Here is a 24,104-nt window from a genome sequence, read left to right on the forward strand (position 1 = left end):
GGATTAGTTTCTCAGGGGGACATTTGTTATACTATTATTACACTCATATACCAGATTCAGATTGGATTAGGGAGACTCAGAGTAATTCAAGCTTTATCAGGTCCGAACTGACCATCTGGTCAAAATTTCCTGTCCAGTCCTATAGCACTGCTTACACAAAGTAAAGGAAACAAACATTAAACCACTTTTTTCATTATTTATTATACTAGCCATGACTGAACAGATAGAACTTAACAAACAGAAACAGAAAACCCATTAGGGCAAAAGGACTGACATTTTTTATCTGATATACAAACCCTATTTTGGGAAAAGTTGGGACAGGCTGTGTTAACTGACAATGGTTTTCCGAAGTATTGCTGAGCCAATATGGCTATGTTCATAACAGTAGCATGATGGTTTCTCATGCAAAGCCATGTAAGGCTTGGAGGTTAGGTACATTCATTAGTGGTTAAGATTTTTCCATATTCCCTGAATCTTTTCATAAAATAAAAATGCAGTGTTCCTTACATTTACTTTAACTTTTACTTGATTGCGGACAGTATGAACCTGAGATATTTCATGTTTTGTCTGCTCAACTTCATTTCATTTATTAATAAACATCCATTCCTGCATTTTAGGTCTGCAACACATTCCAAAAAAAGTTGGGCAATTTAGGGCTAGTAATGAGGTGAAAAAAATTAATAATGATGTGATTCCAAACAGGTGATATCAACAGGTGATTGTAATCATGGTTTGGTGCAAAAGCAGCATCCAGGAAAGGCTGAGACTTTGATGAGCAAAGATGATCAGAGGACAGCCCCGGTTCTGGACTGCTTTGCTTGGGGGGGCAGTAAAACCTAATGAGGGGGCATGTTGATAGTCATGTTTTTGAAGCCAGAAATATATTCAAGGCTTGATTTGTGCATGAATGATGACAGCCAAGCTATTGATACTGGCTTAAAGTGATGTATGAGGTAAAGAAATAAAAATGCATGTTTTCGAACTTAAACTTAAAACCCAATGATTAAAAAATACATGTTGATTATGTAAATGGAGAAAAAAGATTATCTAATTGTATTTCATTTTAATACGCCCCCTTAATTAAATTGCCATTACTAATAGAACAACTCTATTTCTTGAAAGGCTTTAATACAAATTTAAGTCAAAGCTGACAAATGTACCTACACACAGACTGAGAATATTCAAACGTGGAAATAGGAATGAGTGAGAATATTTATATTATTGGGAAATTAAAATATAAAGAAAACAAAAGAATACTAATTCTGTAAAAAAAAAGTGTTTACCAGTATACCTGCCTCTCGCTCACACTAACAGAACATATACTGCCGAACTGAACTGTTTGGGGCAGTCTGCCGATTTTTATATGACTCAAAGAGCCAATCAGGAATAAGCAAGGAAATATCTTCACACTGTAAAACAAAATGCATTTTTGTGATTGGTTCAGAGATAATTTTAAAAATAGCCGTTGCTTGCATTGTGCTTGGGGGGGCAAAGACACAATTTGGGGGGGCAATGCCCCCCTCAGCCCCCCCCTAGCGCCGGCCCTGTCAGAGGATCTCCAGTTTGTCAACAAATGTGTGAGAAAATTATTGAAATGTTGAAAACAATGTACCTCAAAGAAAGATTGGAAGGGATTTGCATATTTCTCCCTCTACAGTGCATAATATCATTAAAAGATTCAAGGAATCGGGAGGAATTTCAGTGCATAAAGGCCAAGGGTGCAAGCTCAAGCTGAGCGCGACATATGCTGCCTTCAAGACGTCATCTTTTCCAGGGACGTTAATGCATTTTTCAACAAGACAATGCAAAACCACATGCTGCACACATTACGAAGACATGGTTGCGGAAGAAGAGGGTACGTGTACTGGACTGACCTGCCTGCAGTCTTGACCTGTCCCCAATAGAGAATGTGTGGAGAATTTTGAAACGAAAAATGCGACAACAACCCCGTACTGTTGCACATCTTAAGACGTGTTTTCAGGAAGAATGGGACAAAATAAAAGCTAAAACACTAAATCACTTGGTATCCTCTGTGCCAAAACGTCTTTTAAGTGTGGTGAAAAGGAATGGCAACATTACAAATTGGTAAATGCTCAACTGTGTTGCAGGCCTGAAATGCAGGAATGGATGTTTATTAATAAATTAAATGAAGTTGAGCAGATAAAACATGAAATATCTCAGGTTCGTCCTGTCTGCAATCAAATAAAAGCCAAAGTAAATGTAAGAAACTCTGTGTTTTTTATTATTTGCATTTTCCATGCTGTCCCAAATTTTCTGATTTGGGGTTGTATTTGCAACTGCAATCTTACATTGAGACATGTTTTTTTTTTTTACTGATTAACAATTCTATCACAGAGTGCTGAGACATAACTCACCTTTGCTTGTAGAGACTGAGCCTTTGATGAATTTTTATGTCATTTTAAATCCAGTCAGTCCAGATACCAATGTACCTGATAATTGTGTCAAAACAGTAAAAAAAAAAATTTATTCTTTTATTTAGTTATATTTATTCCAACTTTTTAAGTGTATTGCCGGCATCAAATTCAAAATTTGTTTATCTTTAAAAAATGCAATCACAAGCAAATTGGTCAGCCAAAATATTTACTGTAATATTTACATTTTACTGTACATTTTGTTACTAGATTGCCGCTGTTTGGCCCTTAAGCGAGGCTCTTCAATTGCTAGAATTGTAGGAAGGATAAAAGCATCTGCTAACTGTAAATGTTTGTATTTTGGGTGTGGAGTCCATCATCACAATGTATTTTGCATGGTGAATCATCCTGGTAAGAAACAATTTTATAAGGTTCAAAAGCACTTTTATTTCTTAGGAAAAAATGTGTTGTGTCTGATAATTGCACATAGAACAATACATAATAGCATTTATTCTTCTCATTTGTAAATTGAAAATAGTATCCATATGGCACCCATATGGTAACTGCCTATTCTTCCATACTCACAATCCACCCCAGCTTTTAGCATGTACGTCCACTTTAAGTTTACACATATAATGTCTTTCAGATTTGAAGGTTGACTTTGCTGTAACCGGAGGGAGGCTGATAAAAGTGATGAAAGGACAGGTGAGCCTTTCTTAAGTTGTTGCAACTAAATTTAATTTTTACTAGAACTGGTGGCAGCAGATTGAATTTTTACTAAGCTGGTGGCAGCATAGAAAGTCTTCATTAAAATTGATGTCATCACCAACAAATATTGGTTGAAATTGGTGGTAGCATTCAGGAGTCTTCACTAAACAGCAGACAATATAAATGAATCTTCAGTGAAACTAATGAGAACACAGAAGAGCATTCACTGAACTGATTGCAATGTAAAGAAGCACTGAAATAGCCTTCAGTGAACAGATGATGACAATTTAATCTGCTGAAATCAGAGGCAATTATTTAGCCTTTACTGAACTGATGATGGTGTAGTATTTACTGAAATTGGTGGCAGCATATGGACTGTTTAGTCAAAATTATAATATGATTTTGGCAGAACAGATGGCAACATCTCAGAGTCTTTGGTGGAAATTGGTGGAAGCGTTAGGGAGCTTTCACCGAACTAAAAGCAGTGTAGAGGAGTCCTTGTTGAAACTGGTTTTATTCTAAGATGCCTTCACTAAGCTAAATAGTGAAGTCTTTTCTGGAACTGGTTACGAGAGCTTTCCTTTCACTGATGTGAACATAGAAAAGTCTTTACTTAACTGGGGCCATTATAGTCTGTGGTGAAATTAGTACAACCCCAAATCAGAAAAAATTGGGACAGCATGGAAAATGCAAATCATAAAAAAAAAACAGAGTTTCTTACATTTACTTTGACTAGGAACCCGAGATATTTAATTGTTTTGTCTGGTCAAATTCATTTCATTTATTAAAAAACATTTATTCCTGCATTTCAGGCCTGCAACACATTCCAAAAAAAAGTTGGGACAGTAAAGCATTTACCACTTTGTAATACTGCCATTCCTTTTCACCACACTTAAAAGATGTTTTGGCACCGAGGAGACCAAGAGATTTAGTGTTTCAGCTTTTATTTTGTCCCATTCTTCCTGCAAACACGTCTTAAGATGTGCAACAGTACGGGGTCGTTGTTGTCACATATTTTATTTTAAAATTCTCCACACATTCTCTATTGGGGACAGGTCAGGACTGCAGGCAGGCAGGCCAGTCCAGTACCCGTACCCTCTTCTTTTGCTGAAACTGTAGCAATGGAATCAGTTATGCTTATTTGTGGTTAAACATTGCTTTTCCAACATCAACGTGTTTCACTTAAAACACACCTAAAAGTTGTCTTAAGTAACTACTTATTGACAAAATATTGTATGGTCTGCAATAAAAACTAAGTGTGTAAGTATCTGAATAAGAACAAATATGTATAATCTCTAGTCACAGTACTTGGAATAAATGATTAGAAGTTTTTAAAAATGTACATGGAAATTTGATCAAAAGACAACAGTATACTATAGGTTGCTGGTGTTAAAATCAGCCTTGGTTTTTAGCTCTAGATACTGAAAAACGACATAAAGGTTTAATATTATTCCATACAACCCACTTATTTGGCTACATTCTGGCTGGTTAATAGATTTTTATAAAAGTCCCCGCACCACCAAGTTGATATTGTTGGGCCCTTAATCGTCATGCTTGCATTGTTATAGTCACAGTTGTAAAAGTGTCTGCAAAATGCCATAAATGTAAAATGTTAGTGTTATACAGTGGTGCAGAATGTAGTGTGGGTGACCCTCATCTGTGCTTTGAGTTTGGTATGTTCTTCTTGAGTCCACATGGCTTTAGGTTATTCCAGAAACCAACCTCCTCCTTGAAACATGCCTGTAGGCGAATTGGCAAGTCTAAGTTCCTACATTTCCAGTTCTTGGGCACATAATTTGTGACTCACCACAGGAAAACGGGTGACTAAAAGCAGTATGTTTTTAAATTATAACCCTAAAAAGACACAAATATTAGCTAATTCAAGATTCTTTGTTGTAAAATAATATGCTGCAATTATTTAATATACTGTAAGTCTATAGGGAAAAACTGACCAGCAAAACACACAATAGGCAATTGAATCTTAACTGAAATGCCCTGCTGCCCTCTACTGGGAAAATGTACAATACCATCAATAAAGGTGAATTTTATCTCAATATGAGATTAAGCAGACGCTTATGTAATTAAAACAATAAATGAACTGATTATAAATATTAGTCCTTAAATATTATTTATTCTATTGCCTATCAAATATGTTCCAGGTTACAAATGAATTAGTTTCCAGATACACTATATTGCAGAATAACTGCCCCAGGATGACCTCTTTATCCCAAATAATGTTACAAAATGTGTTTATATTTAGATTTAAAATACATAATGTAATAGGAATAATATAAAATGATCCTAAACTTTTTATAAAAAAAAATGACAAGATAGATTTATTATAAGAAAAAGGTGACAAACACCGATCAACCATAACATTAAAACCACCTCCTTGTTTCTACACTCACTGTCCATTTTATCAGCTCCACTTACCATATAAAAAACTTTGTAGTTCTACAATTACTGAATGTAGTCCATCTGTTTCTCTGCCTGCTTTCTTAGCCCCCTTTCATGCTGGTCTTCAATGGTCAGGACTCTCCCAGGACCACTACAGCAGAGGTATTATTTGGGTGCATTCTCAGCACTGCAGTGACAATGACATGGTGTTGGTGTGTTAGTGTGTGTTGTGCTGGTATGAGTGGATAAGACACAGCAATGCTGATGGAGTTTTTAAACACCTCACTGTCACTGCTGGATTGAGAATAGTTCACTAACCAAAAATATCCAGCCAACAGCGCCCCATGGGCAGCGTCCTGTGACCACTGATGAAGGTCTAGAAGATGACCAACTCAAACAGCAGCAATAGATGAGCGATTGTCTCTGACTTTACATCTACAAGGTGAACCAACTAGGTAGGAGTGTCTAGTAGAGTGGACAGTGAGTGGACACAGTATTTAAAAACTCCAGCAGCGCTGCTATGTCTGATCCAATCATACCAGCACAACACACACTAACACACCACCACCATGTTATTGTCACTGCAGTGCTGAGAATCATCCACCACCTAAATAATACCTGCTCTGTGGTGGTCCTGTGGGGGTCCTGACCATTTAAGAACAGCATGAAAGGGGGCTAACAAAGCATGCAGAGAACCAGATGGACTACAGTCAGTAATTGTAGAACTACAAAGTGCTTCTATATGGTAAGTGGAGCTGATAAAATGGACAGTGAGTGTAGAAACAAGGAGGTGGTTTTCATGAACCGCTTTATTGTGGTCAATACCACGGTGGGTATAGTTTCACCAAAAAAGTTGGACAGCCATGCCAGGGTCAACGACAATCAGAAGACATTGTTACTCTTTTTGATAGTGAAATTAGAGCTTTTGATCCATTTCTGTATGATTTTATGCATAGTATAGTTGCTACAAGACTGCATGATTACATTAATGTACAATATGTTAAATGTGCTGTTCATAAATAAAGTGACGAGTAAGTTTCTGATAGACATAGCCTATTTAACCGTAAAACAAAATATTAATAATATTAACTGCCAATATCTTTTTCAAATACATTGCAGTGAAGTAAAGCATCCCTTTCAACCTGTGAGAAGCCCTCGAGGACGGATGTCGGTAATTTAGGCCTGTACATGTTAGGACTACCTACTGTGCAGACCAAATCCCTAAGTTTCAATCCAAATAGTGCACTAGATTCCGTGTTTAAGGCAATACTCTATGTTTCGGGTAGAGCACATCGAAAGGGAGGGTGGACTTATTTGGGATTGGAGCCGAGGAGGTAAAAACCACACCACGCCTTCCCGGTAACCAGAGGACACGCCCTAAACAGAAACAGAAACACCTGACACACAAAGAAGTCAGGACCAGGTTTACATAGGAAGTTTGGCGATATGGCGGCCAGTGAGTCTATGTTCGTGAGGACAGTTCTGTCCAGTAACTACCACTTTAAATCAGATGATTCCAGTTTGGCTTTACCGTCTGACGACAGATTAGGCGGTCCGGAGGGATATGACGGGAAACAGCGGCTAAATCGAGTGGAACAGCAAGTGCAGCAGTTGACTTTGGCTCGGAAAGGAAAGCGGGCCACAATAAAAGGTAGAGTTTAAAATGACCTGCTTATTCACTTCCATTCACTTGAGTTCACCTCTGTCTAACAGCTGCAGGATAACATCTGGAGGTTAGAATAACGTTAGTTATATTCTCTGTTTCTCCACTGCCTTGTTTCCTCTAACGAATGTAAATACTCAAACGGAGACCAGACTAGACTTCATTTGAATGTAGGCTATTTGTAATCTGAGAAACTCACCTGTTAGTCTGTTACCTGCAGGCGTTGAAAATTTTTCATTATTATTCTAATAAATAGACTTGTAGATTTACTGCCCCAGGGGGACCTTTTTACCCCATATAATGTGAAAAATAAAATGTGTTTATTTTGATTTAAAATACAATAATAACAATAATACATAATAACAACAACAAAAACAACAATACAAGTAATAAAAAAAAATAATAATCATAATATAATCTTAAACCTTAAACCTTTCATTAAGAAGATTTATTTATTGTAAGAAATGATATACTTTTTTTTTTTTTTTTTTTACTATTTTTATGTTGTTTGTTTTTACTGACTGCATTTATTTTGTTATTGAAGTATTTCTAGTTAAGTTTTAGTCACCTGAATTCAAAAGTGTACTCAATTCAGCATCCTGTATTTGTTATGCTGTACTACTATTCAACCTTAAATCAGAGTTATGATATTACAGTGGCTGTATCTAAGTCTCATTATTTTGACCGTTTCTACATATAAATTATTCAGGTCATTAAGAAATACTCAAATGTTTTTGACAGTTCATAATTCCTAAGTATTTCTATGTTTTATTTAACTCAAATTGAAATTATCTAATGGCTTGCTAATAGCTAAGTCTCAGTCTCCACTTACTGTATTTGTCATCGTTTGAGCCCTGCATCTTAATTTTCCTCTTAACTAAAAATAGAAACATCATTACAGTTTTACATACTATACAATATTTGTCATATACATCGAACATTTCTAACACAAGTGTTAATTAAATGAGTGGTAAAACATCCTAATTTTACTTACTGTATTTTTGTCATTTTACACAACTGAAACTAAAAGAATAATTTAAAAGCTTCTGTTAAGGTTTTACCTTTTTATTATCTATTTTGAGTTTATACATTTGAACATATACACATTTACACAAGTGAAATAAATTTTGGTAATACAGTGGTACCTTGTTTGTTTATTAGGATTTTAATGTCATGTTTTACACTTCAGTTACATTCATGACAGGAACGGTAGTTACTCACCACACAAGGCTCATCACTTCTCAAGGTTATATCACACACAGTCCTGGACAACTTAGTCTCCAGTTTACCTAACTTGCATGTCTTTGGACTGTGGGAGGAAACCGGAGCACCCGGAGGAAACCCATGCAGACACAGGGAGAACATGCAAACTCCACACAGAAAAGACCCGGACCGTCCCACCTGGGGATTGAACCCAGGACCTTCTTGCTGTGAGGCGACAGTGCTACCCACTTAGCCACCGTGCCGTCGTGGTACCTTGTAACTCGACGTCCCCTAAACTCAAAATCTTTGAAACTCGACGCCCTTCGTGGAGAAATTTGTACCCTTAAACTCGAAGTTTCCTCAAAACTCAACGTGTGTGACTGTCGTTTTGTTTAGCGCTCGGCTTAAGCGGTGCGGTAAATCGTCATCAAAGTGTGAATATAAATCAATCTGCATTTGTGTGGAATAACCGTCGAATCCACTTTGAAAGCGTCCACATGTATCTGTGTTTAGCTGAATTTTCCCCACTGTTTCACTTTTAAACTTGTGTTATTGCTCGGGGTTCTGAGAAATTGTGAGAATCAGCTTTTCCAAGAGAGTCTAAAATGCATAGCATTGAAGAAAAGCTTAATTTGACTTAATGTATTAAAAGATTGACACAGTTTTTTTGTTTTAGTACAATGTCACATTAAGCACAACAACACGCCATAGAAAATAATAGCACAGTCAGAGCTATTTTGCCGCTTCTCATGTGAATGCGCCTTTACTGAACTCACTAAGGAATACGGTATTTCAAGATCAAGCATCTCCATGATTAAGAAGCATAAGAAAATAATAAAGCAGTAAAGATAAAAAGCAGGGTTTTTCTTGTTTTTCAATTGTATTTCAGTGTTACAGTAGCCTAAAATATATATGCAGTTCCCCGAGACCATGGGACGCATTAACAGGTTTCCCATACATCCTTATGGCAAAAAATACCTTAAAACTCAGTGTCTTTTAAACTCCACGGCACTCCCAGAACCAACTGACGTCGAGTTTCAAGGTACCACTGTATATGTAACTTCAAACTTCAAATTGTTTTGTCTTCTTAAATGACAATAAAAATTATTAAAATATTGTTTTGACAATTTAGAATTTAGCACACACACACACACACATATGTATACATATATATATATATATATATGTGTGTGTGTGTGTGTGTGTATAAATATATATATATATATATATATATATGTAATAATAATACATATATATATATATATATATATATATATATATATATACAGTCATGGCCAAAAGTGTTGGCACCCCTGAATTTTTTCCAGAAAATGAAGTATTCCTCCTAGAAAATTATTGCAATGACACATGTTTTGTTATACACATGTTTATTTCCTTTGTGTGTATTGGAACAACACAAAAAAGCAGAGAACAAAAGGCAAATTTGACATAATTTCACACAAAACTCCAAAAATGGGCCGGACAAAATTATTGGCACCCTTTCAAAATTGTGGGTAAATAACTTTGTTTCAAGCATGTGATGCTCGTTTAAACTCACCTGTGGCAAGTAACAGGTGTGGGCAATATAAAAATCACACCTAAAACCAGATAAAAAGGAGAGAAGTTGACTCAGTCTTTGCATTGTGTGTCTGTGTGTGCCACACTAAGAATGGAGAACAGAAAGAGGAGAAGAGAACTGTCTGAGGACTTGAGAACCAAAATTGTGGAAAAATATCAGGTTACAAGGTTACAAGTCCATCTCCAGAGATCTTGATGTTCCTTTGTCCATGGCACGCAACATAATCAAGAAGTTTACAACCCATGGCACTGTAGCTAATCTCCCTGGACGTGGACAAAAGAGAAAAATTGATGAAAGGTTGCAACGCAGGATAGTCTGGATGGTGGATAAGCAGCCCCAATCAAGTTCCAAAGAAATTCAAGCTGTCCTGCAGGCTCAGGGTGCATCAGTGTCAGCGCGAACTATCCGTCAACATTTGAATGAAATGAAACGCTATGGCAGGAGACCCAGGAGGACCCCACTGCTGACACAGAGACATAAAAAAGCTAGACTGCAGTTTGCCAAAATGTACGTGAGTAAGCCAAAATCCTTCTTGGAAAACGTCTTGTGGACAGATGAGACCAAGATATAGCTTTTTGGTAAAGCACATCATTCTACTGTTTACCGAAAACGGAAAACTGTTTACCGAAAACGGCCTACAAAGAAAAGAACACAGTACCTACAGTCAAATATGGTGGAGGTTCAAAGATGTTTTGGGGTTGTTTTGCTGCCTCTGGCCCTGGGTGCCTTGACTGTGTGCAAGGCATCATGAAATCTGAAGATTACCAAAGGATTTTGGGTCGCAATGTAGGGCGCAGTGTCAGAAAGCTGGGTTTGTGTCCTAGGTCATGGGTGCAGGACAATGACCCCAAACATACTTCAAAAAGCACCCAGAAATGGATGGAAACAAAGCGCTGGAGAGTTCTGAAGTGGCCAGCAATGAGTCCGGATCTAAATCCCATTGAACACCTGTGGAGAGATCTTAAAATTGCTGTTGGGAGAAGGCACCCTTCAAATATGAGAGACCTGGAGCAGTTTGCAAAAGAAGAGTGGTCCAGAATTCCAGTTGAGAGGTGTAAGAAGCTTGTTGATGGTTATAGGAAGCGATTGATTTCAGTTATTTTTTCCAAAGCGTGTGCAACCAAATATTAAGTTGAGGGTGCCAATAATTTTGTCCGGCCCATTTTTGGAGTTTTGGAGTTGAAATTATGTCAAATTTGCCTTTTCTTCTCTGCTTTTTTGTGTTGTTCCAATACACACAAAGGAAATAAAAATGTGTATAACAAAACGTGTAATTGCAATAATTTTCTGGGAGAAAAAATTTCAGGGGTGCAAACACTTTCGGCCATGACTGTATATACAGTGTATCACAAAAGTGAGTACACCCCTCACATTTCTGCAAATATTTCATTATATCTTTTCATGGGACAACACTATAGACATGAAACTTGGATATAACTTAGAGTAGTCAGTGTACAGCTTGTATAGCAGTGTAGATTTACTGTCTTCTGAAAATAACTCAACACACAGCCATTAATGTCTAAATAGCTGCAACATAAGTGAGTACACCCCACAGTGAACATGTCCAAATTGTGCCCAAATGTGTCGCTGTCCCTCCCTGGTGTCATGTGTCAAGGTCCCAGGTGTAAATGGGGAGCAGGGCTGTTAAATTTGGTGTTTTGGGTACAATTCTCTCATACTGGCAACTGGATATTCAACATGGCACCTCATGGCAAAGAACTCTCTGAGGATGTGAGAAATAGAATTGTTGCTCTCTACAAAGATGGCCTGGGCTATAAGAAGATTGCTAACACCCTGAAACTGAGCTACAGCATGGTGGCCAAGGTCATACAGCGGTTTTCCAGGACAGGTTCCACTCGGAACAGGCTTTGCCAGGGTCGACCAAAGAAGTTGAGTCCACGTGTTCGGCGTCATATCCAGAGGTTGGCTTTAAAAAATAGACACATGAGTGCTGCCAGCATTGCTGCAGAGATTGAAGACGTGGGAGGTCAGCCTGTCAGTGCTCAGACCATACGCCGCACACTGCATCAACTCGGTCTGCATGGTCGTCATCCCAGAAGGAAGCTGACGCACAAAAAAGCCAGCAAACAGTTTGCTGAAGACAAGCAGTCCAAGAACATGGATTACTGGAATGCCCTGTGGTCTGACGAGACCAAGATAAACTTGTTTGGCTCAGATGGTGTCCAGCATGTGTGGCGGCGCCCTGGTGAGAAGTACCAAGACAACTGTATCTTGCCTACAGTCAAGCATGGTGGTGGTAGCATCATGGTCTTGGGCTGCATGAGTGTTGCTGGCACTGGGGAGCTGCAGTTCATTGAGGGAAACATGAATTCCAACATGTACTGTGACATTCTGAAACAGAGCATGATCCCCTCCCTTCGAAAACTGGGCCTCATGGCAGTTTTCCAACAGGATAACGACCCCAAACACAACCTCCAAGATGACAACTGCCTTGCTGAGGAAGCTGAAGGTAAAGGTGATGGACTAAACCCAATTGAGCACCTGTGGCGCATCCTCAAGTGGAAGGTGGAGGAGTTCAAGGTGTCTAACATCCACCAGCTCCGTGATGTCATCATGGAGGAGTGGAAGAGGATTCCAGTAGCAACCTGTGCAGCTCTGGTGAATTCCATGCCCAGGAGGGTTAAGGCAGTGCTGGATAATAATGGTGGTCACACAAAATATTGACACTTTGGGCACAATTTGGACATGTTCACTGTGGGGTGTACTCACTTATGTTGCAGCTATTTAGACATTAATGGCTGTGTGTTGAGTTATTTTCAGAAGACAGTAAATCTACACTGATATACAAGTTGTACACTGACTACTCTAAGTTATATCCAAGTTTTATTTCTATAGTGTTGTCCCATGAAAAGATATAATAAAATATTTGCAGAAATGTGAGGGGTGTACTCACTTTTGTGATACACTGTATATACATATATACATACATACACTCAAATTAAGTTAAAGTCAGTGCTTTCGGTAACTGGTGCCTCTTTTATTGCGTAGCAGTGAAGCTCTCGGTAACCAGGGATGCAAATACGAACTTTTTCCAGGGGTGTTTATGCATTTTTTAACAAGACAATGCAAAACCACACGTTGCAAACTTTGCAAAGGCATGGCTGGGGAAGAAGAGGGTACGGGTACTGGACTGGCCTGCCTGCAGTCCTGACCTGTCTCCAATAGAGAATGTGTGGAGAATTTTGAAACGGAAAATGCGACAACAACCCCGTACTGTTGCACATCTTAAGACGTGTTTGCAGGAAGAGAGACAAAGTAACATCTAAAACACGCTTATTATCTTTAGTGCCAAAACATGTTTTAGGTGTTTTAGGCAATGTTACAAAGTGATTGCTTTGAATCCCAATTTTTTTTTTGGAATGTGTTTCAAGGTTTACAGGAATTTATGTACACCGATCAGCCATAACATTAAAACCACCTCCTTGTTTGTACACTCACTGTCCATGTTATCAGCTCCACTTACCATATAGAATCACTTTGTAGTTCTACAACTACTGGCTGTAGTCCATCTGTTTCTCTACATACCCTTTTAGCCTGTTTTCACCCTGTTCTTCAGTGGTCAGGACCCCCACAGCACCACCACACAGCAGGTATTATTTAGGTGGTGGATGATTCTCAGCACTGCAGTGACACTGCCATGGTGGTGGTGTGTTAGTGTGTGTTGTGCTGGTATGAGTGGATCAGACACAGCAGCACTGCTGGAGTTTTTAAATACCGTGTCCACTCTATTAGACACTCCTACCTAGTTGGTTCACCTTGTAGATGTAAAGTCAGAGACGATCGCTCATCTATTGCTGCTGTTTGAGTTGGTCATCTTCTAGACCAGAGGTCACTAACAGGTGGACCGCGGTCCGGGTCCGGACCCAGAAGCTGTCCCATACGGACCCGGACCTATAGCCAAAACAGAAAGTTAGGATTTGAAACCTGACGGAGCGCTTCTATTTTAACCGGCGCAGCTTTTGTAGTCTTTACGGTAGCGGTTTAGCGGATGAGAACCAATCACGTGACACCACTCAGCCAATCAAGTCTGTGCATTCCAGCCGGTAAACACTGCGACTGCAGTGCAGACAGTTGAGAGAGTTAGAGGCGAGTTACATGTGGAAAGACGGTGGAAAGAAAAAGAAAGATAGCGAATGTAGAAAAAACGAAGGGAGAGATACAGACAACTGTGCAGGAGAAAGTTAAGAAAAAGAGGAGTGAGACAGGAGACAAATAGCGCTCTCCAAAAAAGAAACGTGTACAGCGAAATTACAGCATTTAATCCGTGATGGAGAGACTCATTTCTGTTTTTACTTCCCACTGGAGCACAATTTATTTTTATTTTCTCTTAATTTGATAAGAGAAAGGTTTGATAAGGTGGTGCGGTCCGGGTCCTCTCTGTGTGTGCATGTTCTCCCCGTGTCCGCATGGGTTTCCTTCGGTGCTCCGGTTTCCTCCCACAGTCCAAAAACATGCAAGTGAGGTGTATTGGAGATACTAAATTGTCCATGACTGTGTTCGATATAACCTTGTGACCTGATGAATGTTGTGTAATGAGTAACTAACGTTTCTGTCATGAATGTAACCAAAGTGTAAAACATGACGTTAAAATCCTAATAAATAAACAGACATTTGATTTGACAGTTATTGATAACATGCAGATGTTGATACAACTACTAGGCTACATTATACTATATTGTATATATGTTATAGTGGTTAAGGTACTGGACTAATAAACAGAAGGTTGCCGGTTCAAGCCCCGCCACCACCAAGTTGCCACTGTTGGGTCCCTGAGCAAGGCCCTTAACCCTTAATTGCTCATTGTGTTCCGCTCATTGTGTAAGTCGCTTTGGATAAAAGCGTCTGCTAAATGCTGAAAATGTAAATATCAATATATTTACATTATATATATATATATATATATATATATATATATATATATATATATATATATATATATATATATATATATATATACATATATATATATATATATATATATATATATAGTTAAACATTCCGGACCTTTGCTTCAAGAAATTTTCTCTAACTGGACCCCTTTAAATTTTAGTTGAATACCCCTGTTCTAGACCTTCATCAGTGGTCACAGGACGCTGCCCATGGGGCGCTGTTGGCTGGATATTTTTGGTTAGTGAACTATTCTCAGTCCAGCAGTGACAGTGAGATGTTTAAAAATTCCATCAGCATTGCTGTGTCTTATCCACTCATACCAGCACAACACACACTAACACACCACCACCATGTCAGTGTCACTGCAGTGCTGAGAATGATCCACCACACAAATAATACCTCTGCTGTAGTGGTGCTGTGGGGGTCCTGACCATTGAAGAACAGCATGAAAGGGGGCTAACAAAGCATGCAGAGAAACAGATGGACTACAGTCAGTAATTGTAGAACTACAAAGTGCTCCTATATGGTAAGTGGAGCTGATAACATGGACAGTGAGTGTAGAAACAAGGAGGTGGTTTTAATGTTATGGCTGATCAGTGTATATTAACAAATAAAATAAAGTTAACCAGACAAAACATGAAATATATCAGGTATCTCATACTGCCTGCAATTAAATAAAAGTCACAGTAAATGTAAGGAACACTGCATTTGTTTTAAGTATGCATTTTTGTACTGTCCCAACTTTTTCTGATTCGTGGTTGTACATTCAATGATTGTTTTATAAGCTTGACCTACCACACAGATAAACTTTGTGGAAAGACATTTACCGACTGGTGCTCTGTACATTTGTCACGTCCCTGTACCCCATTTATCAATCAAATAGGACCCACACTGACTAAATGATGTTTTGCTGGTGGACCAGCCTCGCAGTGACACACCTTATTAGTGCATGTTGTTCTGGTATATCAGGTGCAGCAGTGTTGGTGCAACAGTTTTTTTAAATACTGTTTAAACATACTGGGCTCTTTATTAGAAACACTCTGAGAGTTGGCTGGAGCACTAGTCTCTGTCCAGCATTGACAATGAGGTGTTCAAAAACCCACAACACTGCTGCACCTGATACACTGATATCAGTACAATATATATTATGATGTTATAACCTTGTTAGTGTGATTGCAGTACTGAGAATGGTCCATTACCCAAAAACATCCTGTCAATAGGGGTCCGTTTTCATTGATTATATGGGGTACTGGGAGGTGACAGAGTTTACAGAGCAACCTCAAAGTTAATCTGTATGGTAGGAGTAGCTTATAAAAATCAATGAATTTACCTTGCACATAGGTGTACCTAATAAAGTGCTTAGACCCCTGAGTATTAGCCAGTACTGATCTGATGCTATGGTTCACATAGTAACTGATTGCTTCTTGGCAACCAGCTATGCATTACTGCCTCGGTGGTTGCATGTTTAGAAGGGGTTCTGTCCTGTATAAAGGTTTATAGAATATTCAGGTTACAGTGTTCCACAATAAGCAGGTGAATTGGTAACAGGTCAGGGAATCATGATTGGGTATAAAAGGAGGATTTACCAGGGCATTAATCCTTACTAGTCACCGGTTCCAAACTTCAGGAGAGAATTGTCAATCAGTTCAAAAAATAATTTAGTCCTTCATCTCCCATTGTTCTTAATATTGTGAAAAGATTCAGGCGATATGGAGAGATTTCTGTCTGTGTATGGTCCCATCTAGGAGGGTGGTGAGCAATCAATATGTATTCTTAACCAAACCCCAAACAACACTTCATAGACCACACAAACAATCCAACTGGCCAAGATTTGTCCTTATTGAGTCTAAACTAACAGACTTCCCCTTACTGAGCTATCATCCAAAGTAACGACTTAAAGAAGTTTAGATCAGGACAGATTCTAATACAAGAAGGTGTTAAGAAAGTGCAAGTTGACAACCTGCTAAGCATAAAAACATCTGTCCCCATTGACACAGATGCCCCACCGCATCAAAGTGTGTCACCATATGCTTGAGGGCATGAAAGAAGAAGAAATTGCAAGTAAACTTGCTCCACAAGATGTGACAAACAAAACAAATAATAATGAGACAAGGAAATCAAATTAAGACTAACACTTATCATGACGTTTAACAAACCCTTCCCGCCCACAAATCTCTCAGTTGGCAGTACCGGAAGGTAGAGGTTGTATTGTATGTCCTAAACCCCATACGTTGCTTTAAGTGCTGAAGGTATGCAAAGACAAAGCCACGTTCTCCAACTGTGAAGAAGATGAACACGAAACACCAGGTTAAAAAAAAATTTCTTTTTAATTAATAACTGGGGGAAGGGGAGGGAATAATTCAGACGGTCAAACACACCAAAGAGATACAGTAAGTCGTACAGAGCCAGAGAAATAGTAAATAAGACCAACAATTTCCAATTTACAAAAACATTTGCATCAGTAGTGAAGTCTGCTCAACCTAAGTCTTGCCAAACAGACCTCACAGCTGCAGCCATAAAAGACCCAAAAACAAAAAAAAATGAAAACCTTCACCACAAAAACAATGACGCTTGCCTACAAAGCCAAAAATGGACCAGCATCAAGCTACCTTAGAGAACTCCTAAAAGCCTGGTCTGCATCACGCAACCTTTCTTGATCCTCCACTCAGAAATCAAGGAAAAGCTCTTCAAAAGATGACTAAAGACCCAATCACAATAGTGCAATAACATGTACTTACTAACCATCTATAGCATCTTATTTAAAAAAAACTGTTCTAACAGTTTCAACAGATTTTGTTTACCTGGACTTTAGTCTGCTTAAACTAGAGTATGGAATGTTTACTGTGGAAGCACTTCTGTAAGTCGCTCTGGATAAGATTGTCTGCTAAATGCAGAAAATGTAAATGTAAATAGTAACAAACTCCAAAACGAATCCAGAAGAGACAAGCAACAGAAAATCCACAAAGAAATGAACTGTCCATAGCAGCACACAGTCATTCAGACTCACTGAAAACCCACAAGACATATGAGAGAGGATGGCCATCATAAATACAGTATATCATAAAGAAATATATCACCCAGAAACAGGAGCTAAAACAAACCATCACAACCAAAAAAACAAATGAACTGTATTATTCAGTAGAACTGAAGAGGCTGGAGAGCAATTAACAACAAATGCCAATGCTTATCTGCTGTACTCAACCCAGCAGTTATATGTTTACAGAAAACATTGCGATCCACTAACAACGATGACAAAAAAACTACCACAAACAATGGCACAACCATCCTAGTAAAAAAGAATATCCCCTCTAAACAAATCCCAAGTCGACACTCAAGATACCATCTGGGTATCAAATAAACTCAGAAAACAGTATCAATTTGTGACATATACACCAATCAGCCATAACATTAAAACCACCTCCTGGTTTCTACACACACTGTCCATTTTATCCGCTCCACTTACCATATAGAAGCACTTTGTAGTTCTACAATTACTGACTGGACTCCATCTGTTTCTCTACATACCTTTTTAGCCTGCTTTCACCCTGTTCTTCAATGTTCAGGACTCTCCCAGGACCACCACAAAGCAGGTATTATTTAGGTGGCGAATCATTCTCAGCACTGCAGTAACAATGACATGGTGGAGGTGTGTTAGTGTGTGTTGTGCTGGTATGGGTGGATCAGACACAGCCGCGCTGCTGGAGTTTTTAAATACCGTGTCCACTCACTGTCCACTCTATTAGACACTCCTACCTAGTTGGTCCACCTTGTAGATGTAAAGCCAGAGACGATCGCTCATCTATTGCTGCTGTTTGAATTGGTCATCTTCTAGACCTTCATCAGTGGTCATAGGACGCTGCCCACGGGACGCTGTTGGCTGGATGTTTTTGGTTGGTGGACTATTCTCAGTGTCTGATCCACTCATACCAGCACAACACACACTAACACACCACCACCATGTCAGTGTCACTGCAGTACTGAGAATCATCCACCACCCAAATAATACCTGCTCTGTGGTGGTCCTGTGGGGGTCCTGACCATCGAAGAACAGGGTGAAAGCAGGCTAAAAAGGTATGTAGAGAAACAGATGGACTACAATCAGTAACTGTAGAACTACAAAGTGCTTCTATAGGGTAAGTGGAGCTGATAAAATGGACAGTGTGTGTAGAAACCAGGAGGTGGTTTTAATTTTATGGCTGATCGGTGTATATTCCTCCAAACACAATCCCTATTCTAACAACATTAGTAAAGCTAATTGGTCAGCTCCTTTCACCACTCCTGAAGCACCTATAACATAAATGCCAGGGACAAAGTTGTGGAAGAACTTATCTAAACACATATAACCTATGCCCTGGTGTATTCAAACTCACACCCAGGCCACGGTACCTACTCTAACCCAAATCTTACAATATGTCTGCCTGATTTGCTGACTGATCGTACATTCGAGGTTTAGGATGTGGTTGTAGTGACAACTTCCCCATCTCAACACGACAGACAAATCAACCAACCAAGATACCGCAACGATTGAACCTGAACAGAGCACACTGGTTCAGCGTCCACATGCTCTGTCAAGAAAGGCTTCACAAAAACAGACAACCTCATGGCCGAGGAAGAGTTTACAAACACCCTCAGTAAAATAGCTGAAGAAACTATCACCCAAAGCAAGAAAGAAACTCAACCCTTGGTTTGACAGTGACCGTGAACAAGCCACCCAGAATTGAAAACGAACTAAAAAAAATTTAATAAACATCCAACAGCAGAAAACCTTGAAGAACTAAGAATTACCAAAACTTGGCAACATTTTATGAACAGCATAACAGCCAGCACACACCTGGCATTTGGAATCGACTTTGCTGAATAAAAGGCAAAGCAGAACAACCACTTCTCCATGTTATAAAAATAACACAGCAAACACAGAAAAGGAAATAACACAGCGACTGGCCAAAGCCTTCAAAAATATCAGTCACCAACAATTACACACAAGAATTCCAAGCCATCCGTTCAAAAACTGAGAGGAAGGAAATAAATTTCCATTCTGATGTCACAGAGCCATATAACATAGACTTTACAATAGAATAACTCAACAGCCATACACAAAGCCCATAACACAGCGACAGGACCGAACGAAATACATTACCAAATGATTAAACACCCACCCACAGTTTCTAAAACCCTACTTTTGGACATCTTCAACATTTGGAAGGAAGCCATAGTCATCCCAAGAAAAACCACAGCCTCCCTAACAGTTATAGGCCCATTGCTTTGACCAGCTATTTAAACAAAACAATAGAACAGTAGACTTGGCAGATAGAGAACATCCATATCTTAATTAAAGCCCAAAGCAGCTTCAGAAAAAGAAGGGGTACGGAGACGCCTTTGACAAAAAGGAGCATGCTGTAATTATCTGCTTTGACATTCAGAAGGCCTATGACACATCATGGCCTACACCATGCAGGTTTCTGGGGGTCACCTAATTTTTAATCAACAAATACTTCAAAGTAAAAATAAACAAAACTCTATCTGAGAACCATGAGCAGGTAATGGAAGTTGTACAGCATGCCCAAAATAACCTCCCCCAACACCTTATGTAGTGTCTGCATGGATGACTTCTGCATTGGTTACAAAGGCAAATACATACCACATATTGAGTGACAGATGCAAATCAACATCAGTGGAATCCAGCAATGGGCAACAACAAATGGATTAAAATGTTTAGAAGAAAGCCAACTGGAGTACACGTTTGCCAGAAAAGGTTCCTTCACCTGGATCCAGGACTTCAGATAAACAGCGCACACATCAAATTTACAAAAAATTAAATACCTAGGACTCACCTTGGATTGCAAATTTACCTTCATTCCACACATTGAAATAATAAGGTTAAAGATTAAACATTACAAAGTGCCGGCTAGCACAAAGTGAGGAGCCAGTTTTCCTACCTCGTTCAGCTCTACCAAATCATGAAAAGAACCAAGGTGGATTATGGCAGCATCATCTACAGCGTTGCTATGTAATCATACCTAGCAAAGTCTACTATTCAGAAAGAGAAAAACAAGAACACTTGTTCAAATTTCTTACCCAAACAGTACTATTTATTTATTTACTAGGGTTTTAACGTTGTGTTTTACACACCCTGGTTACAATCATGACAGGACAGGTAGTCACTTGTTACACAAGGTTCATCAGTTCAAGTTCACACACAGTCATGGGTAATTTTGTATCTCCAGTTCACCTCACTTGCATGTCTTTGGACTGTGGGAGGAAACCGGAGCTCCCGGAGGAAACCCACACAGAAACGGGGAGAACATGCAAACTCCACACAGAAAGGACCCAGACCGCCCCACCTGAGAATCGAACTCGGGACCTTCTTGCTGTGAGGCGATCCACCGAGCCGCCATGCCACCCTCCCAAACTGTACTAAAAACACATTCAATGATCTGCCCTGACTAACCTTGAAATCTGATAAACTACATTTGTGCCATGAGAAACTCACATGCTTCACCAAATGTGCTTGGTAATACTTCAGAAAACCATAGTCAATTAACACAGTCTAGTGCTACATCAAGAACTGCCACCTGAAACTCTGTTACACAAAGAGTCTATGCTGAAACACCTTAGAGTTCTCTGGGCCTGAGCTCATCTCAGATGGACTGAAAAACAGTGGACACATGTGATGTGGTCAGATGAGTCCACATTTTAGCCTGTTTTCAGGAAAACGGGCATCAGCTTCTCTGTTCCAAAGATGAAAAGGTCCATTTAGACAGCCAACATCTGTCATGGTGTGGGGTGCATCAGTTCCCATGTCAAGGGTGACATATGTGCATATGTGTGAAGGTACTATTGATCTTGAGGCATATGCTGGGATGTTAAAGATAAAGGTTACGTCCTTTCCAGAAAGTCCATGATTATTTGAGCAGGATGATGACCTATTGTACACACTTCAACAGTGTGGCTTTGTAGACACAGAATGTGTGGGAAGTTGTAGCCTAGTGGTTAAGACACTGAACTAGTAATCAGAAGGTCACTGGTTCAAGCCCCACCACTGCCAGGTTGCCACTGTTGGGCCCTTAGACTGTATACTGTTACAGTAATGTAAGTCGCTTTGGATGAATGCTAAATGATTTCTCATATTATGCAAGAATGGACAAACATTCACACAACTGTTAGTGTCCTTAGTTCTCAAACCATTAAAGAGTCTCATTAACAGGAAAGGTGATAGAGCACATTGTGATGCAGGCATCAAATTCTAAATGTGCTTATATTTACAAAATACAATGAAGTTGATCCGTGAAAACATTACCAATCTTTTCTTACAAGAGAATAAACAAATTTCAGATTATTTTTTGTATTTAACGAAACATTCCAGCTTTTCTAGAAATGGGTTTGTATGTGCAGCTGTTTTTTGTAAGTCTAAAGCCTTGTCTACATTAAACTCAGTGTCACGGGAGAATAGTGAAGCCAAAAGCAAATACTTCTGTAACCTTGTCTAACCTGATGAGCATCAACAAGTCTTTTCTCGAGCTCTTCACAAATCCTTGTAGATCAAGGTATGGCATGCATAGACAAATCTGTGTAGTGTACACCCGACTTTAAGAGGGCTCAAATCTTTTCCTTGATCCATTGGCTGATTTGCTTGACTCTTAATTATCCTCAAAATGAAATAACAATTATAGGATCATTAACCTTAACAAGAACATTTTATTTTTTATCATTTTGTTCTATTGAATAATAAAATATGTAGTATTTAAGGAATAAAGCATTTTAGGGCGTGGCATCCCAGTGTGTTATGCCACTTATGTTAATAATTACAGGTTTTGTACGAAGCACATGACATTTATACTTGGTTAAAAATCTTTTAGTTAGTAACTCAGCTATAGTTATTAACTCATCTCATTACCTGTACCTCAGCATCAGAAGTACTCAGGACTTAAATACTGTAGTAAAGTAAGTTTTAAAAACGAAAGATTAAAAGTCTTCTGAATGTGTCTTGACGGTTATGTGTCATGTAGAAGCAAATATATTAAACATCTAATGCATGTATTTGAATATATTAAGCACTCAGCTGGCACAGTGGTAAATCATACTAGCCCACTACTGCTGGGGTCCAGGATTTAAATCCCCAGCAGTGCTATCGGCTGGCTAAGCATCTACATACAGACATGATTGGCTTTGTCTGAGCCAGGGGTGGCCGAGGCCCCGCGATGGAGTGGCATCCTATCGGGGGGGTGTTACTGCATCGTGCCCTGTGGTTCAGGGGAAACCAAACTCACTGCGACCCTAACCAGGATAAAAAAAAGAAATGGTAAAACATGAACTGTAAAATGTTATCAAAAAGTATTTGGTTAAGGTCAATGTTTTATTTTTACATTGTCATAAACAAATTATGTGAAAGGTGATAGGATAAAAATGACTCACTTAAAATAAAGGTACAATCTAAGTAGTATTCATTAGTAGTGTGTAGTGTACAGCAAATTATTATATTTTATAGTTATTTACTGAAAAATACAAAACACTAACCAAAAATGTATTGTTTAATTTGACTGTAATTAATGAAGGAAATCTATCAAAACTAAGACACATTGTTGTGCCTCAAAGCATCACACTTTACCACAATTGAAATGAATTCCAAATAAGGGATTTTTGTCATAAATAATGTTATGGTCTTAAAAGGATTACAATGGTATTTTTAAGTCTCTGAGACTCTAGTAAACCACACTGAAATCCAAGATCCTAAAATAGAAGATATTTGGAACAGTGTCAAATAATCCTCCCAGAATTCCCAGTACTACGGAATTCTTTTTTTGCATATTCCAGCTTGTCTGGGCTCAGAGCACAGGATCAGTTGTTGTATGGTGTACCTGGAGCAGAGAGGGTTAGAAGACTTGCTCAAAGACCCAACAGTGGCTACATGTTGCTGAAAGTGTGATAAACCCTGATAGACCATTCCCACACTGAGTGGATTGATGTAATTGAGGAAACAATGAGTTTTTCTCTCTACCAGAGAATCCTTAAGGACAATGTCGGTTTATCAGTCTGTGATTTGAAGGTCTAGCACAGCTGGTTTATTTAACAAGGTAACAATCCAAAGCACAAGAGCAAGTCTACCTCTGACAAGGCCATTTTCATATGAGACATTCAGAGTCCTGATCTCCCATTTAAATGCTGTGGTAGGATCTTGCTTAATATAATAGAATGAATAGAATAGAATGATAAGTTAGGTGTACAGTACTACGAAATTCTTTTTTTGCAAATCCCAGCTTGTCTGAAAGCTGGG

The 24,104-nt window shown here is 38.9% G+C and overlaps 1 protein-coding gene across 1 annotated transcript in view; it reads left to right on the forward strand.

Annotated features, from left to right (window-relative positions):
• Window positions 1–6,915: 6,915 nt before the first annotated feature.
• Window positions 6,916–24,104, forward strand: part of pkp2 (plakophilin 2) — a 44,669-nt gene continuing 27,480 nt past the window's right edge. Inside the window, exon 1 of the mRNA XM_062993853.1 lies at window positions 6,916–7,128. Coding sequence (XP_062849923.1) covers window positions 6,924–7,128 — 205 coding nt within the window. The 5' untranslated portion in view covers window positions 6,916–6,923. The remainder of the gene's footprint in view (window positions 7,129–24,104) is intronic.

Source organism: Trichomycterus rosablanca, chromosome 1 (genome assembly GCF_030014385.1).
Source record: "Trichomycterus rosablanca isolate fTriRos1 chromosome 1, fTriRos1.hap1, whole genome shotgun sequence".
NCBI lineage: Eukaryota > Metazoa > Chordata > Actinopteri > Siluriformes > Trichomycteridae > Trichomycterus > Trichomycterus rosablanca.